We start from the raw sequence: 19220 nt of genomic DNA on the forward strand, positions 1-19220 counted from the left end.
TCTCCGATTAATTTCCCCAAGCACTTAATTTGCATCTGGTTTCTCTGCACATCTCGTTACTGAATGCCTTCACCATTTAAGTTGTTTCTTACTGAAAAACCCGAGATTGTCTTGGCTTAAAAGCCCTTGCTGTGGTGGATATAAAATCACTGCTTTGTGTACGTATGTGAGATTCCACTGGATTAGGACTCGAGTTGCTGCTTCTCACATTTCATTTTAAGTACGGTAACAAAAGTTACATGTACTTGGTATGCTAAGGACTGCTGGCTAAATAAGATCTCAAGTGGTTAAGGGAAGAGGTATGCTGGGTTTTCCTCTATCCAGCAAAACTAGAAACCATACACGTGCATAATTTAAGGGAGGGGGGCACTTCCTGTACTTCCAACTCGTGTAGAGCATTACCAAGCCCTAGTAAATTACTTTGGTAGCATCTTTAGTCCTAAGTGAACAAAATGCTATTGGGATGTACACCCAATGGAAGTCTTAACACTTTGTATCACACTATTAGAATATCCAGCAGGAATTATTGAAGATAATGTGGTACAATGAAAGATAAAACAGGGCTGAAAATACCATTGCTTTCATTTATTTTATTTTATTTTATTAGCAGTGATACACAATACAATTCAATACTTGCATGATTCAGCAGTTCTCCCATGAACTCAGATTTTTAACATTGTATTTCAATTGTGGATGAGAAGGACTGTGTAAAAAAGGTTGCTGAGCACTTAGTTCATTGGATTAAAAAAAAATTTACAAAAGTTACATTTTAATGCAACACTAAGAACATACTACATTTTTTCATATGTTAATTCATGACCACACGTCGTGCAGGTTTTCTTGTATAGGTCTTCGTCTATCATTTCTTCAGCTCCGTAGTCATGTTGATGAAGACTTGTATCTTTTTTCCATACGCTACTCCTTACAGCTCGTCGCAGTTCTAATACAAAACGAAGAAGAAAATTACTACTGAAGGCAGACCAGAAGCCCCCAAGTTTTCCTTTTGTGTCCTGGAGATGGGCTCCTGCTTTCAACCACAATCCCTAATTTGTATATTGTAATCCAGGATTTGTAAGAGCAGAAAAAACTGCAGAAGTCTCCCCAACATTGCAAGTTCCAAAACAATTACAGGTGAAACTCGGAAAATTAGAATTATCGTCGAAAAGTACATTTATTTCAGTAACGCAACTTAAAAGGTGAAACCAATATATGAGATAGATGCATGGCATGCAAAGCAAGATATGTCAAGCCTTTATTTGCTGCAATTGTAATTATTTGTCGTTAGGCGGGTCAATTATAAATGAAATGTAACAGTGATGTTTATTTTTGTATTGTAACTATTTGTCTTATTACTGTGGAATTTCCAAAAGAAAGCATTTGTAAAAATTAAAAGAAAAACAAAAAAATAAGTTGCATTACTGAAATAAATGCACTTTTCGACGATATTCTAATTTTGCGAGTTTCACCTGTATACCAAACTGAAATATTGCAGAGGACCAAAATACAGAGAAATTATCCTATAGATGGGACTAACTCCCCTCCCCCCCATTGTAGGTAAAAAGGTAAAGGACCCCTGGATAGTTAAGTCCAGTTAAAGGTGACTATGGGGTTGTGGTGCTCATATCGCTTTCAGGCCGAGGGAGCCGGCGTTTTCCACAACTAGCTTTCCGGGTCATGTGGCCAGACTAAACAGCTTCTGGCACAACAGAACACTGTGACGGAAACCAGAGCGCATGAAAATGCCACTTACCTTCCGCCACAGCGGTACCTATTTATCTACTTGCACTTTGACGTGCTTTCGAACTGCTAGGTTGGCAGGAGCTGGGACACAGCAACGGGAGCTCACCCTGTCACAGGGATTCGAACCGCCGACCTTCTGATCAGCAAGCCCAAGAGGCTCAGTGGATTAGACCACAGCGCCACCCGCATTGTACAAGTACCCATTAAGCTGTTCAGTGTGCTAGAAGATTACAACACCTGTTGTTTTACTGGTAGGTTTGTGGGGTGCAGTGGTCAAGAGCGCTCAATTCACTCACCTTTAACTTTCTTATCAAACTTTTTTTGTTTCAACTTCTCTCTGTTGTCTTGTCTGCTTTCCTTCGCTTCTTCTAACGCTTCTTCGCTACCCCAGATTTCAAGAGAGCGCTTGATCACCTGCAGAATGAGACATTTGAACAAACAAAAACCCGGTCTCAGAGTTTGAACTCTGTTGCAATGCACTACGGTCTACGCTGAACGGCTTGGTCTGTGTAGGCCTCTGGCTTGGATAGAGAATTCCTCTGGTTCCCTCCATACTATAAAAATGGGACACAAAACTATGCAGACACCCACCTCACTAGTTTTATTCATGTTGGTACAGAAGTAATGTGACATTTAATAAACTAGATACTGTTTCCCCGAAAAAAGACATAGTGATAGGCGCAGTTCTGGAGGGCGCCAAGGAAGAGGCGAGGCTGGAAAATAAGACATCCTTTGAAAATAATAATTAATAATAATAATTTATTATTTATACCCCGCCCATCTGGCCGGGTTCCCACAGCCACTCTGGGCGGCTTCCAACAAAACATTAAAATACAGAAATCAGAAATAATCAGAATCAGAAATAAGCCGTAGTGTGTCTTCTTGAGGAAAAATAAATATAAGACAGTGTCTTATTTTGGGGAAAACATGGTACATAATCTGTATCCAACAAAGGCATTTGTAACAATGCTGGCCTTCTGAATTAACGTGTAGAAGGGATGCCTTCTGAGGAAACAATGCCTTATGAGGAACGGCTTAGGGAGCTGGGTATGTTTAGCCTAGAGAAGAGAATGTTAAGGGGTGATATGATAGCCATGTTCAAATATATAAAAGGGTGTCATATAGAGGAGGGAGAAAGGTTGTTTTCTGCTGCTCCAGAGAAGCGGACACGGAGCAATGGATTCAAACTACAAGAAAGAAGATTCCACCTAAACATTAGGAAGAACTTCCTGACAGTAAGAGCTGTTCAGCAGTGGAATTTGCTGCCAAGGAGTGTGGTGGAGTCTCCTCCTTTGGAGGTCTTTAAGCAGAGGCTTGACAGCCATGTGTCAGGAATGCTTTGATGGTGTTTCCTGCTTGGCAGGGGGTTGGACTTGACGGCCCTTGCGGTCTCTTCCAATTCTATGATTCCTGCCTGTAAAGGGTGTGTGTGCTGAGGAATGTACATAACAGTGTTCAGAACAGGGTTTGGCGATAGCAGCTTTTCAACATGATGTATCGGCAGCCAAACATTGTGATGTTGAAAAGGGAAGGGAGGAACGAGCTGCGTTGGGCCCAGTCCCACAAGGGGCTGGGGTGAAACCGCCTCAGCTCCTTGGCAGGAGCAGTGGCAATTTCACCCCAGCGCCTCACAGGGTTTAGAGCATCTTGTTCCTCCACATGGGGCACCAGTGGCAGAGGGACTCCCTCTGCCCCCAGTGCCCGGGCGCTGAGGGAAAAACAAGCTGCATCGTCTCCAGTGCCTCCAGTGAAACCACCACCGCTCCCTCACCGCCGGGTACCCAATTAACTTTTCTGGAGGGTCACACCATCCATTTTGTCTTCACTACTGCAAATAAATAATAATAAAGAGATCACACCTTATTGAACAAAGCTTGGTACCTGTAGCTTTAAGTAAAGTTTCATGTCACCCCATCGCGGATTATGAGGGTTTTTCTTCAGAATAAATCTTAGCACCGGTTCTCTCTTGTCTAAATCGCAGTCTTTCAGAAGATACTCTTGCTTGGCTTCACTCCTTGTTATGAGTTTATGCTTTTCTTCAACATCTCTGAAACACAAGTCCCATTCAGTGAATCTAAGACTGTTATTATGTATGAGCTGCTATTTTCTGAGCTGTAAAGTAGTCGATCAGCAATCTGATATGGGAAGGTGTGTTACAGAGCGTTAGTCCCCTGGTCCATGAGATCTGTATTGTTTACAGTGACTAGAAGCGGTTCCCTTGTTCTGCCAGGAGATGCTCGGGCAAGAACCCGAGACCTTCTGAGAGCAAAGAGTGGTCATCCCTGAGCCATGGCCCTCTCCCTTTGGTCCTATGCACAGACGCACACAAATAAATCCTACTACAGTGGTACCTTGGTTTAAGTCAGCGTTTCTCAACCGCTGTTCCGCGGCACACTAGTGTGCCGCGAGACGCTGGCTGGTGTGCCGCGACGTGCCGTGACGAGAAGGGCGATTTGCATTGTCACGTGCCTGGCGGCCGCCAATGAACAACACTAACCCGCCGGAAAGCAATATTTCTCCTCTTTCCCAAAGCTCAGTGCAAACGACTGGAGGGTGGTTTTAGAGTCTAGGGAGGCCCCCTAGGGAGGCGCGCTCCAGATCCGCCGCCGGCCCCCCTTAAGCTGCATCGAGGTTGCTCCGCCTCCCCTGCCTCCGCCCGTCCTTCGCCATGGCTGCGCGGCGGACGCTGGGCTTCGCGGTCCGGAATTACTCGCAAGCAGCAGCCAAGGTAACCCTTGTAATCCGGGGGCAGGCAGAGCCTTGCCTGGACTGTACCACTTCGGGCCGCGGGAGAGGAGAATTGGGGGTCTGAAGGCTTCTCCCCTCCCATGGGGCGGCGGGAGGGAGATTAATTTCCTCCTTCCTACTTAATAGGGGGCCTATAGGTATTCAAATAAAATAAAATGCCTAGGGGGGAAATAGCAAGACAGGGAGATAGCTGCCTGAACTATTGTAATATTTTTTTGGGGGGGGGGAGGTAAAGCTTAAAAAAATATTCATAATGTATATAAAACAGAACAGTTATGACAGCTGATGGAAATTAAACGATGAAAAACAAAACTATAAAATAGGCACGAAGTACAGTTGCACATGGGTTAAATTACAGTCATACTTATATAGTCAATATAGGGCGGCACAGAGTTAAATTTTTTAACTTTTTTAATGGTGGTGTGCCTCGTGATTTTTTTCATGGAACAAGTGTGCCGTGGCCCAAAAAAGGTTGAGAAACACTGGTTTAAGTACACAGTTGGTTCTGGAAGTCCATACTTAAGCTGAATCGTACTTAACCTGAAGCGAACTTTCCCATCGAAAGTAATGGAAAGTGGATTAATCCGTTCCAGACGGGTCCGCGGAGTACTTAAACTGAGAGTACTCAAACCAAGGCATACTTAAACCAAGGTATGACTGTATTTTAATGTGGCTCACTGTCATAAGTGTGCCTAGCACTGCAGCCCACAAAACTTAAAGCCAGCCATGAATTGCGTCTCATGGTTAAAAAGTATTCCCTGTTCTAGTTGCTCAATAACTGCACCAAAGCAGCAACGATCCAGGCAAAGTTCAGCAATTTTGGATGCAATCCTAATCCCACTTATTAGGGTATGGGAGGGGTATAAGTAATTAATTAATTTATTATTATTATTATTATATTATTATTATATTATTATTATTATTATTTATTACAGTAATACCTTGGTTTATGAACAATTTGGATTAAGAATGCTGCAAACCCGGAAGTAGGTATCTGAAAAAGTGTGTATCTGAAGAAGTGTGCATGCACACGAAAGCTCATACCTATGACAAACTTAGTTGGTCTCTATGGTGCTACTGGAAGGATATTTTTTTTTATTCCGGAAGTAGGTGTTTGTGAACTTTGCCTTGGAAGCAGAAAATGTTCCGCTTCCTGTTGAGTGTGTTCCGTGAGTCCCCACTGCTATGGGAAAGCACACCTTGGTTTAAGAATGCTTTGGTTTAAGCACGGACTTCTGGAACGGATTAAGTTCGTAAACCAAGGTACCACTGTATTATTATTATTATTATTATTATTATTATTATTATTATTATTATTATTATCTGCACTGGGCATAGTGTGTGTTCCTTCCAAGTACACATACATAATATCGGGCTATATTTAATTCATTTCATTCCACGCAAGACTTGAGCATGTGCTTAACAGGGCTGTCCTTTACACACCTCTACAACAGGCAGCTCATGTTAGCGTGAAAATTCAGGTGCCTTTTTGCTCAGCTGAAACATACAACCTTTAACGAACTTCATCACACTTTGCTGAAATGAAGTTTATCAAAGGACATTTATATTGAGACAAGAATAATTTTTACAACACTAAACTACACACAAAAAACCATTAAATATTAAGGGAATTGAGCCACAGGCCAAGCTGTGGCTCCGCTGGCACAAAATATTTCCATGTGCGCAATGGAGTTTACACTTTCTGTCCCCTCTAGATGTTCTGTGCACTCTCCAAATCGGCTCCAGAGTTGGAGGATCCAACTTGGGTCTCCAACTTTTTGGGGACTACACTTCCCATCATCCTTGACCACCGGCCCTGCTAGCTAGGGATGATGGGAGCTGTAGTCCAAAGACAGCTGGAGACTCAAGTTTGGGAAAGCGTGCTCGAGCAGTTTTGTGGGCAGAATGAGAGAAAAGGTGAGCGCCGCTTTGCCAGTAATAATAATAATGATTCAGTTACTTGCACCCTGCCCATCTGACTGGGTTGCCCCAGCCACTCTGGGTGGGTAGCTTACAACAGAATACAAAACAACACAGTGAAACATCAGACATTTCCAATACAAGGCTGCCTTCAGATGTCTTCTAAAGGTTGTATAGTAACTTATCTCCTTGACATTTGATGGGAGAGCGTTCCACAGGGCAGGTGCCACTACTGAGAAGGCCCTCTGCCTGGTTCCCTGTAGCTTCACTTCTCACATTGAGGGAACCACCAGAAGGCCCTCGGAGCTGGACCTCAGTGTCCGGACTAAATGATGGGGGTGGAGACGCTCCGTCAGGTACACAGGGCTAAAGCCGTTTAGGGTGCTAAAGGTCAGTAGAATCCTGCTGGCCACAGCATTGCATATAAGCCATTATTTCCCCCTTTCTTTATTTGCTATATACCTGCAATTATCACATGTTGCTAGATCAAAGTGGTTCATGAGGTAGGAATCCATGAATTCTTTACCACATTCTTCACAAATAATGTAATCAAATTCTAACACAGGCCCTATTTAAAAAAAGAATAAACAACAACAGGGCTTGAGCTGTTAAAGTGCATTCAAGATAGCAAATATATATTTTATATTATTGATTGATTGATATTTATTCAGAGATATACAAAAATACCCATTGCAAAGTATCTTTTTTATAATGTACTGATATAAAACAGCTACTTAGTCTAAAAAAGAACAAAGGCAGAAATGAGAAAAGAAAAAGGGGAAACTGAAGAAAAAGAAAGAAAGAAAGAAAGAAAGAAAGAAAGAAAGAAAGAAAGAAAGAAAGAAAGAAAGAAAGAAGAATAAAAGAACTTCCGACTCTCTGTCCTGCAGGTAAATATAGTATTTATGCATGCAGCCGTCTAGCTTAGTGAAAGGACATTCATATCCTTTTAACATTCTTTACCTTCCCAGCCCTGCGAGACCAGACTGTTTGGATAATTATGAACCAATGCACAATAATGTTCATCAGCTCTTCTAGAAGAACACATAGCAATGTGTATTTGTACCAGTCTTTCAGACATATCTTTTTATGTCTCTGCAAACAAGGAATTTCTCTTTTGGCTCAGTTTCCATTTTTCCCTATCATGGCACCTCCCACTAACTAAGCATTACCAACAGCAGCCGTTTCCTCACTGCCATATTTACCAGGGAGATGCACAACTTTCTCTGCTGTGTGTTCATCTTCCTCCTCCTCTTCAAGAAAGAAACCTCCCCCGGTATCTATTGTTTTTGGAGGTGCTTTCACTTTGGAACTGCCTGCAAAGGCAAACAACAAAAATAAACGTTGCAATCAGTACTTGACACTAATGTAATAAATTCTATCAGTAGGTGAGACAGCCATGTCTAACCTTGCTCAAATGTTAAGAAGCCCACAATTTTTAAAAAAGAGGAGCATCTATTGAAATCCATTATATTATTATTGCATTGCTTGAATATCCTATTCTTGGTTCTCCCTCTCTCCATATTATCCTGACAACAATCCTGTGAGGTAGGTCAGGCTGAGAGTTGGGCACTGACCCAAGGCCAAGCTTCCAGGCCATTTGGGGATTTGAATCCTGGTCTCCTAGATCAGGATTTCCCAAACTTAGGTCTTTTTTTACTACAACTCCCATCATCCATAGCTAGCTGGACCCAGTGGTCAGGGATAATGGGAACTGTAGTCCAAAGACCTATCCTAGATCCTAGTCTGACACTAACCACTAAACCACACTGCCTCTCTATACATTTAGAGCAGGCATCCCCAAACTTCGGCCCTCCAGATGTTTTGGACTACAATTCCCATCATCCCTGACCACTGGTCCTCTTAGCTAGGGATCATGGGAGTTGTAGGCCAAAACATCTGGAGGGCCGCCGTTTGGGGATGCCTGATTTAGAGATCCCCGTTCACTTTTCGGAAGGCAGAGGATCAGATTGCTAGAACTAACAAGGAAGATGGGCCTGAGGTCTCTTAAAAGTCTCCTTTTAAGTAGATTTGGGTTGTCAACATCAAGGATCACCCCAGGTATTTTCTATCCCTGGATCGTAACTCCAAAGCTGGTGGCAACCACCTAAGATTTCTGCTTTGTAGCATTACAGATTGAAGGCTTTCCCTTCCTGCCTGAATGTTTTTAAGGAACATTGCATTACCCTCCTTCAGGGGCTCACAAACTTCAGCATCACACAGCCACAAAAGAAACCTACAACTTCCCATCATAATGTGCCTTTTAATTTGCAGTATACTTTTGCTAGCCATATGCACAACTGGCTCAGACTACAGAAGCTTCAGTGGCAAGCCCGACGTAGAAAGGCTTGAGAATTTGCCCTTTGGCCGCAACATCAACCCTGCACTGCGGGGGGGGTTGACTAGATGAGCTTTGGGGCTCCCTTCCCATTTTACAATTCTAAGATTTCCCTCTTCCCTATCCACATGCCTCTCTTACCAGCTGAAGGCTAACATGCACAAGCTACCTGGACCTGTCCATCGTGTATTACATTGCAGTGCCAAGCGAACCTTCGCCGGTAGGAGGGTAAGGCCTAGTAGCCAGCCTTGCCTGCCTCAGCATCAGGGCCCGCTGGCGATTCCGCTCTATCTTTGCCCTCATCGCGGCAGAGAGTGCGGGTTTCTCCACTTCAGGAGCAGGAGGTTCCATGGCCGGATTCAGAGACAGAAATCTAGAAAGGTTAAATTGAAATAAGAATGATCAGTGCTATTTTTCTATAAAAAGTAGTGCCGGAACTCACCATGAATGCCTCCCTTCTTCTCTTTTTAATTTTTTAATTTATACTTTTCAAATTTATACATTTCATTAGTTTTACAATCCATTTAACATTTGATTGATTGATTGATTGATTTTTATTACGGCCATTGGCCCATCACACAACAATTCCCATACCAACATATATGTACTTAAACCTCCAAATTTAAAACAGCCAAAAACTTACAAAAAAACCAAACAAAAACAAAAAACCAACAGCATACAATAAATTTGCAACATAACCATCGCCCTCTGCTCATAAATTAATAAAAGACATCAATGATGATATCACCTAATTACATCCTAAAACATAAATCATGGTTTTAAAGGGTTATCCGAGCCGCACAGGAGTCCATTTTTCTTCTTTAGGGATAGGACACTGATCAAGAATCTGGCAACCGTGAGTGATCTTAAGGGGTCTTCATCATTTAGTAGATATCTCAGTTTGGCTTCATTCGAATCATCGGCGATTCCCTTTAGATATGGAGCAAGAAACTTTCTCCTGGCCGATGAGTGAAGAGCACAATCAAGAATTTTATGTGATGCAACGATTCCGGTTCCCCACAATTAACATTTGACAATTTGGCTTCCTTCCTCCTCTTTCTGAGGCTCCTTCAATTTATTTTTTAATATCTTCTTCACATCCAAGTTCATTTAACTTGCTCATTTAATTATCTATTGTAAATATATACTCTTATAAAACTGCAGGTTACTACAATAATCCTGGTAATGTTTTTGTCTGTTTACGACTTATCTGTAAATATTCAATAAATCATTTCCATTCTTTTATAAAAAGTTCATTATCTTGATTTCTTATTCTTTCGGTAAGTTTTGGCATTTCTGCATATTCCATAAGTTTTTGTATCCATTCCCTTGTTCGCTTATAATGGCAATGGCGCTCACTTGAGAGGTGCCGGAACTGAGTTGCAGCAAGTTCCAGCTTGGGGGGGGGGGGAACCCTGATGGTGATGGTGATGATGATGATGATAAAGGAGGAGGTGGAAATCATAAAAGCAGCCAAAAGGATTGCTAGCTACCAACCAGGGGAATAGGCAGCAGGTGTTGGCCCCATCATTCTGGACCTCTGGTCCTGTGAGTTAGGGATTTCATACCTTTCCATCTGCCAACTTCATGTATCTGGTAAAGTCCTCAACGCTTTGTGCGCCAATAAATTTCCTAGTCTCCAATAATACAGCTCTATGCATAGCTACTCAGAGGCATGACTTCTGAAACTGAATTCAGTGTAGGGTGGATAAAAATCAATTATTACTTTTAGAAAAATCAGATTTAAATCGGATTTTATTATTATTTAAATTGGATTTTTAAAATAACATGCTTTTGGAGGAAAATATCTTTCTAAAGATAGCTTTCTATTTCAGATACATTATAGTCTGGGAAATAAGGATTTGTTTTAAGTATTTCATGTGTGCTGAAAATCAGTCTCAGGTGTTTTTTTTTAAAAAAATGTCTAACCCCATCAGTTGACAAACATGGATACATAAGCTATAATGTTATTGCTTTAGTGAAATAAATTGTTTAAATTGTTATTAAGGAAATGATTATTTTTCACCTTCCAATAAAGTACAGCAGAAAAGTTGTCCAAATATAAACAGTTAACTTATTAAACCTCACAATAATTTCATAATTATCTGTCTATGCATTTATAATAGTATAACCAAATCAGTAATTTCTGTTATAACTGTAAAAACTACTCTGAAATTTTATTATTCCAAAAATGAAACCTTCATCTGGTTGTAAATATTAAGATTATACCAACAGGAATGCCTTTCTGTAAAAATAAAAAATAAAAATAAAATTTAAATCAAGTCTTACTGACTAGTGATTTAAATAATGATTGAAATCGTGATTTAAATCAATTTGATTTAAATCAAATCGACCGTGGGACTTCCTCTCAGGTAAATGTGGGTGTGAGTGAGATTGCACCTTGAAATGAGGCCTTTCTTAGCATTTGCTCCAACAGGAAGCAGATCTGAAGGCAAATGCTTGGATTCCACTTACCAAACCGGTAGATCATCATTTTATTTGTATAATTAAAGCAGCTTATGGCACCGGGGGGAGGGGGGAATCATGCAATTACAAAAGTAGTCACAAACAATAAGTAAAACACATCGAAAAGTCCACAGAATCGAGCAATTGCCTCGTAATAAGAGGTTAAAAGAAATAAAGGTGCAAAATATTAATATCAACAAAAGCATGATAATTTTTTTATTAAAAAAAGAAATATGCAAAGTATGAATAACAGCAGAAACAACAACAAAACCCAACAAACAATAGCCCAGCCCAGGTCAAGCTACAGGCGGACTTGCCTTCTGCCAGCCGCTTTCAGCCTTTCTGCAAAAGTGAGAGGCGCCCAAGACATCAACAAGACCGGAAAAAGGAACCTTGCCTGCCCACACGGGGCTTGGCTTCTTGAGGCCGTCTGCGCATGCTCCTGGAGGGAAGCCGTCCCTTTAGAAGCGCTCGGCTACCTCCGTGAATGCAGAAGTACGAAAGCATAGAGACGGCCGTCCATAGAGACGACACTTCCTCGTTCCTACTCAGAGGCCTGTTTTGTGTGTGGTTTTTTAAAAATGTACTTCGGGGCAGAAATGAGAGCCATATCAATCAAGAGCAGACCGTGGCTGCGCGTGAACAGCAGAAGGGCTTCGCCTCCAATAAAAGATGGTGCAGCAGTAAAAACTACTAGCACTTTTGCAAATCTAAGCAGGGTTCAGCAGTTACAGGTAGGTAGCCGTGTTGGTCTGAGTCGAAGCAAAATAAAAAAATTCCTTCAGTAGCACCTTAAAGACCAACTAAGTTTTTATTTTATTTATTATGGTTCAGCAGGGTTTTCTTATTCATCTACTACTTTATATACCTGTACTCTTATATACCTCTTTATATACCTGTATGGAAGTGAGAGCTGGACCATAAAGAAGGCTGATCGCCGAAGAATTGATGCTTTTGAATTATGGTGCTGGAGGAGACTCTTGAGAGTCCCATGGACTGCAAGAAGATCAAACCTCTCCATTCTGAAGGAAATCAACCCTGGGTGCTCACTGGAAGGACAGATCCTGAAGCTGAGGCTCCAATACTTTGGCCACCTCATGAGAAGAGAAGAATCCTTGGAAAAGACCCTGATGTTGGGAAAGATTGAGGGCACTAGGAGAAGGGGACGACAGAGGACAAGATGGTTGGACAGTGTTCTCGAAGCTACGAACATGAGTTTGACCAAACTGCGGGAGGCAGTGCAAGACAGGAGTGCCTGGCGTGCTATGGTCCATGGGGTCACAAAGAGTCGGACACGACTAAACGACTAAACAACAACAACTCTTATAAAACTGCAGGTTATTACAATAATCCTGCCAATGATCTTATCTGTTTACAATTTATCTGTACAGTAAATATTCAATAAACCATTTCCATCATTTCCACGTTTCTTAAGCACTCATGTCAATTTAACCGATTCCACCTGCTCCCATAAGCAACAGACCAATTCTGTTGTACTTAAGTTTGCACTCCTCTTTCCAGGCCTTTGCAAATAAATTCCTAGCTAATGGTGGTATATATCATACCTGTGTGCGAATCTCTTCTTTTCTTATCACTTGGTCATTTGCGTTGTTAAAACATAGCATAACAGGAAAGTTCGTCACCATGTCCTCCTCAAACCTACTTTCTTCCTTGATGTTTCTTCCAGTGATCTTTTTATGATCAAACCCTGAAAGGAAGGTAAAACAAATGTGTGGCACTCATGACAACAGACAGCAGAGTGCGCTAAAAGCTTTGCGGATTTGTACATCGGTTTTCATACAAATGTAGAAGTGATGGTAAAAGCCTCTTGGGCTTGTGGATCAGAAGGTCGGCGGTTTGAATCCCCATGACTGAGTGAGCTCCCATTGCTCTGTCCCAGCTCCTGCCAACCTAGCAGTTTGAAAGCACGCCAATGTGAGTAGATAAATAGGTACCACTGTGGTGGGAAGGTAAACGGCGTTTCCGTGCGGGCTGACTTCTGTCACAGTGTCTCGTTGCACCAGAAGTGGTTTAGTCATGCTGGCCACATGATCCGGAAAGCTGTCTGTGGACAAACGCCGGCTCCCTCGGCCTGAAAGTGAGATGAGCGCCACAACCCCATAGTCGCCTTTGACTGGATGGTCAAAGGGGTCCTTTACCTTTTCTTTCTTTTTTTAGAATTGATGGTGTAATAGCCTTAAACTGCAGTCCTGTGCCCATTTACCGGTAGTTGGGAGTAAGTTTCACTGAGTTCAGGAGCAAAATTGGTGCTGGATTGGACAGCAATTGTAACGGTATTTAGGATTGAGGTTTTTTGTTTGTTCTTGTTTGCCCTGATGTGAGGAGAGAGGAAATACATTGTTTGACTAAACTGGAAGTTGAGAGTACTGGATTTAAAAGATCCCAACAGAGGGATTCAAATGCAATGGGTCATAAGATCAGTATTCTGATACATGAATGCTTGTAATCAGACAATGTTACTCATGTACCTTAATGGTGATCATATACAGGTGAAACTCGGAAAATTAGAATATCGTCGAAAAGTGCATTTATTTCAGTAATGCAACTTAAAAGGTGAAACCAATATATGAGATAGATGCATGACATGTAAAGCAAGATATGTCAAGCCTTGATTTGTTGTAATTGTAATTATTTGTCATTAGGCGGGTCAATTATAAATGGAATGGAATTAATGCAATGTAATAGCTATGTTTGTTTTTGATTATTTTTGTATTATTGTAACTATTTGTTTTATTACTGTGGAATTTCCAAAAGAAAAGCATTTGTAAAAATTAAAGAAAAAGAAAAAATAATGAGTTGCATTACTGAAATAAATGCACTTTTCGACGATATTCTAATTTTCCGAGTTTCACCTGTTCTAACCAGCAGTTCAATGTGAACTAAAATAATCCAGATATTTAATGAAAACTCATTTATCCCAATTCAACGTAATGGCATTTCTTTCTGGCTTCCAGAAAGGTAATTTGGAAATTAGTCTGATTGATGTCAATGGAACATGTTTTCAACTACAGTTTTTGGGTTCAGAGTGCAAATTGCCTTAAAAGTCCTAGCATCACCAATATGTGGATTAAGTTATTTTGGAATTAATTACATAATTACATAATGTGTCATGTTTTTATATACATTGGAAGCCGCCCAGAGTGGCTGGGGCAACCTAGTCAGATGGGCGGGGTACTACTACTATTAATAATAATAATAACTTGTCCTGCCATAAAGGGTTTCATTTTGTGTGCCATTTGCACACAGAATCCATTTTTAAATTGCTGTGAAAGTGGGGAGGGGGAGGTAAAATAATAATAATAATAACAAGAACAACAGTCCAGAAGTGACAACTGATAGAATTTTGAGTGGTTCTGCTCATCAGAATTATATAACACGGATTCTGCAGGGTCTGCACTGATCGTTTATACAAGGTGTGACCGGAAAGTTCAGTGAATGGTCACAGAAATCAGACAGCGAGAAATGTTCAAACATACAATCGACATCGGAAATCCACGAAATGCTCACAATTGTGTACAGAGATGAAGCTGTAACTCGAAAGACAGTGACGACAGAGTTTGTGAGTTATTGATGTGGGATCGGTGTTTGTCCATCCGAATGATGGCAGAAGAATTGCATATTCCGTGTGAAATTGTTACTGAGGTTACTGAGTTGTCCCACCCTTCATATTCTCCTGATCAGGCCCCATCGGATTTCTTTCTTTTCCAAAACTGAAATCTGCACTGAAAGGGCACAGATTTTCCAACGTTTTCCACGTCCAAGCTGCTGCTGTGGTGAGGGAAATGAAAGCAGTACGAAAAAAGGACTTACCACAGAAATTACCAACATTTCTATGTACGTTGACAATGGTGCATTGTATCAGAGGGGGCCTCCTTTGAAGACCTGTAAGGTATGTATGTTCAAATATTTATCGCTGTCCAATTTCTGTGACCATTCACTGAACTTTCCAGTCACACCTTGTATGCTCTTGAGCCCAATTCATTGTTAACTTATAAAGCCTTAAGTGACTTAGGAACCAAATACTTGAAATATCATCTCTTCCTCTAGCAGCCTGCCCACATATATAAAGATCTGCATGGCCTGCCAGTGAGTGAAGACATGAGAAAGGGCTTTCTCTGTGGTGGCACCTAATTTATCGAACTCCTTTCCCTTGGAGGCACAACTGGGACCACTGTTAATTTGGTGCCAGTTGAAGCTGTACCTTTTCACCTGGGATTTTGGAAGAAGTCAAAGAGCTATAGATCAATAGAGGTCTGTTTTCTGGTACAGTATTGCTAAGATGACTTATTTTTAGTTATTGCTTTAATGTTATTTTATGGAAAGGTATTGTTTTAAGGCTGATGCATCTGCAGCAAACTGCCCTGTGATCACAGTTGACGAAGGATGGCTTAGAAATTGAATTAATAAGATAAATAAACGGTACCTATTCCAATAGATTTGGGCTTTGCTTGCCACCTGGTGGGAAGGCTCATTTTGGAGTAGTCTTTCTGCTGTCTTTCGGCTTCATTTATCATCTCCCACCTATTGTCTGTGAACTTGGCTGATAGATGGGCAATTAAAGAAGCACGTCAAGTGTTGAAAGCTCCTGCCCCAGAACTGAAAATCCAAGGTATGCAAGAAAAACTGAAGTGTAAATATTCAAGGGCAAAAAAAAAACCTGGCACTCTTCCCTGACAGGCAACCTTAATGCAAGTTTGTTATTTTTGTTATTATCACAGGAGACGACAGGAGGACATGGCAGGATGTGAGCATGCCTTGTGGGTTTTTATTTAAAAACAAAACAAAACACCACTGTGTGGCTTGTCATTATTTTTACTGTTATTCAACAAGGGTTTTACATCTCAGCGTAATCACTTTCCAGTAGATCAGGGGAGGCACAACAACATCTCTGGACAAGAAAGTGGCAGGAGGTTGAGTCAGGTAAAAGCTGGGATTCACTTGTACCGTTCCCTCCCTCTCCATCACACACATGAACCTCGCATCAGTGCTTGCTGTTCTGCCACCAAAGTACTCAGCACGCTCTTGTTGTCAGCTGGTAATCCAGGAAGTAAGAAAGCTGTGATTTTTCTAGTCGAATCGCTGCTGCCAAAGATTGCCTTTCAGTCTCCGTAAACCAAAACTCTTTGGGCATTGTGACAAAATGCCACACAGGTACTGAAATGCAGGCATTCCAGCATTTTAACTGCTTAAAAAACCCCAACTCCACTCCACACTTTTTCTATACCCCAAGTTCTAGGACAGGCATCCCCAAACTGCGGCCCTCCAGATGTTTTGGCCTACAACTCCCATGATCCCTAGCTAACAGGACCAGTGGTCGGGGAAGATGGGAATTGTAGTCCAAAACATCTGGAGGGCCGAAGTTTGGGGATGCCTGGTCTAGGAGCTGACATCCACGTGCATCCACAGGATCTTGGCCTTCTCCCTGACATGCGGTGTGTGTAGACCAGGCACACATCCACAGTGGGAGGTTTTGTGTTGTTGTTTTTATAGCAAGAGAGATAATTCAGACCTTTGGTCCCTTCTTGCAGTTGGTCATGGAAAAGTCCACCAGAGACACCCAGGCTGATTGAACACTCTTTGCAAGATCAGGACCAAGGACATAAGCAAGGCATCCCCAAACTTGGCCCTCCAGCTGTTTTGGGACTACAACTCCCACCATCCCTAGCTAACAGGACCTGTGGACGGTCTCTGTTTTTAGCGGCATCAAACACCATAATGAATGATGCGGCTTCTAATCAATTCCAGGATTTATTTCTAGGAGTATTCTGCATGAATGAAATCTTTAGATTTCCAAATGAGCTTAGACTTCAGCTAATTTCTTTTAAAAATCACATATGTATACCACAATGGCAGTTCCATGTGGGAAAGTTCAGGGTGGCAGGAGAGGATATATTGTGTATTAATATCCTTCCTGACTTGCACTAGCAAGTTCCTTTACTGTACTTAGCAATCTGGCTTGTCCAGACTGAAATGGGTTCTAATATTTTCCTGGCCCACCCACTAGTCACATGCAAGGAAGGATGCTCCAGGTCAGGAGGAACAGGAAGTTCCAACTGGCTGGACCAAACATTCCCTTGCATGTCCACTCTAGGAAAACAAGGAATGATGTATTTGACTGCTCCCAGTGGATTGCATCCCACATTCCAAAAGGAAACTTTTGGCAGGTAGTTCTGAGTTGAGCAGAAGCTTTTCTCTCTCTTTCTTTCTTTCTTTCTTTCTTTCTTTCTTTCTTTCTTTCCTGAGGAACTGATCAAGTTAGAACACCAGTTTTCAGTTTGTGAGTTGGGATGTGATCTACAGTGAAGTATGCCAACTGCATCACCTCCCATTCCTTTTCTTTAGGGTGTTCTTAAAGAAAGAAAAGGTGGGGAGAGACAAGCAAACGCAGTGCAAAAATCTTAAAAGTGGGTACTGTGCATGTTTTGATTAAAGACAGGCCCTAGGTCTGAATAAGCTAAAGACTATTCATAGAATCATAGCTGGAAGGGACCCTGAGCATCATCTAGTCCAACCCCCTGCAATGCAGGAATATGAAGTTGGATTGAACCTACAACCTTGGCATTAACAGCACCATGTTCTAACCAACTCAGCTATCCATCAGCACAGAGCTATCCTGTTGCTCTTTGCCAGAGACGAGGAATTTCTGCTGCTCCAGATGTTGCTGTACTACAACTGGAGGACGAGAGATTTCCGCATCCTTGCTCTTAGCAGACAAGAATACACTTAACTTCTTTAATTAAACAAACATAAAATTAGGGGTTAGCAATGCAGTGGTGTTAACAGAACAGCGGATCAACAGAACTACGCTGATCATGTATGGGCTAAGCCAATAAGACCAAGAGGGAGGTCTTACAGAAGCTGAGAAAAGCGACAGGCCATATTATCTGCTAACATCTTTTGGGCCTCCGCAACATATCAACATGTCATGTGCAAAAACACTGACTAGCAGTTTGTGGATTTGCTGAAGTGTGGCCTTTGTTTGCAATTCTGAAGAGTACAGCTGTGGCCTAACTTCAGAAAATAAATTAGTAGCTGGCTAATCTTACCCCATTCATGTACTCCTTGGAAAAAATGCCCCTCCCCTAATCTTGATGTAGGGTTTTGGTGGGGGTTTTTTTTGTCAACAGCATGAATAAGCAGAAAACTGAACTTTGCCACCAGTACAGGAATCTATTGTTTTATGAATGACAGATTGAAAGGAACATGAAAAAAAACACCAGCAGCCCAGAGGCTGTCAGTTGTGTGAAAGCATTCCTCCATTTGACTTTGGGTGGTCCTCTCGGAGACTGCCATGATTTCAACGCACTTCATCACAAAAGAGGGCGCAGCATGTGTGTACAAAAGGAGAAACATTTAATTACATGACTTTGAAAAGCTAGGTTATTGACTACATGATTGGCCTGCAAGTTGTATGCATTTGATTGCAGAACTTTCATTTTAAACAAAAATCAATTCAGCACATGTGGGAAACAAAACAGCATGATCACAATAATTATACCAGTGAAGTGACTAATAACTTGACAGGCTGTGGTTGTGTTGTTGTTGCTTTCACTTAGTAGTTCAGCAAAATCTTATTAAAAAGTTGTGAATCAGGGGTGTATGGTTGACAGACCCCCAAAATGGGCACCATTTTGCATAAAATGCTCGTTTGGAGAGAGGAGAAGGTGAACTCTCTTCTCTGTACCTATTCCCGGACTCAAACTTCCCCACCCAAAGGTGCTATTAGCCTCCCAAGAGGATAATACAACATATATAAAAACATAATGTAAAAAAAAAAATTCCTTCATTTTATGGATCAATGGTCTCGTTAGATAGTAAAATTTATGGCAAATTGTTGTTTTAGGGGTTATTTTTTAAAAGTCTGGAATGGATTAATCCATTTTGCATTACTTTCTATGGGAAAGAACTCCTCGGTTTTGGAATGCTTTGGTTTTGGAACCGACTTCTGGAACTGATTAAGTTTGAGAACCAAGGTATCACTGTATAG

At 41.5% G+C, this 19220-nt stretch overlaps 1 protein-coding gene across 1 annotated transcript; it reads right to left on the bottom strand.

Moving 5' to 3' along the window:
- Positions 1-564: 564 nt before the first annotated feature.
- On the bottom strand, positions 565-11644 carry XPA (XPA, DNA damage recognition and repair factor). Its single transcript, XM_035097336.3, has 7 exons — positions 11530-11644; positions 8959-9119; positions 7614-7724; positions 6871-6976; positions 3622-3787; positions 2037-2154; positions 565-940 (listed from the first exon to the last, which is right to left on the bottom strand). Exons 1-7 carry the CDS (start codon positions 11580-11582, stop codon positions 792-794), a joined length of 864 nt encoding a protein of 287 aa, XP_034953227.3. The 5' UTR covers positions 11583-11644; the 3' UTR covers positions 565-791.
- Positions 11645-19220: the final 7576 nt, after the last annotated feature.

Source organism: Zootoca vivipara, chromosome 15 (genome assembly GCF_965207765.1).
Source record: "Zootoca vivipara chromosome 15, rZooViv2.hap1.1, whole genome shotgun sequence".
NCBI classification, from domain to species: Eukaryota; Metazoa; Chordata; class Lepidosauria; order Squamata; family Lacertidae; genus Zootoca; species Zootoca vivipara.

Coding starts and splice junctions, on each gene's coding strand:
- XPA (XM_035097336.3), bottom strand. CDS start 11,582: ATGTCTTGGGCGCCTCTCACTTTTGCAGAAAGGCTGAAAGCGGCTGGC. Junction 7,725..8,958: donor TTACCCTCCTACCGGCGAAG/GTTCGCTTGGCA, acceptor TTGCCTTTGCAG/GCAGTTCCAAAGTGAAAGCA. Junction 941..2,036: donor GTTTGATAAGAAAGTTAAAG/GTGAGTGAATTG, acceptor GTTTTGTATTAG/AACTGCGACGAGCTGTAAGG.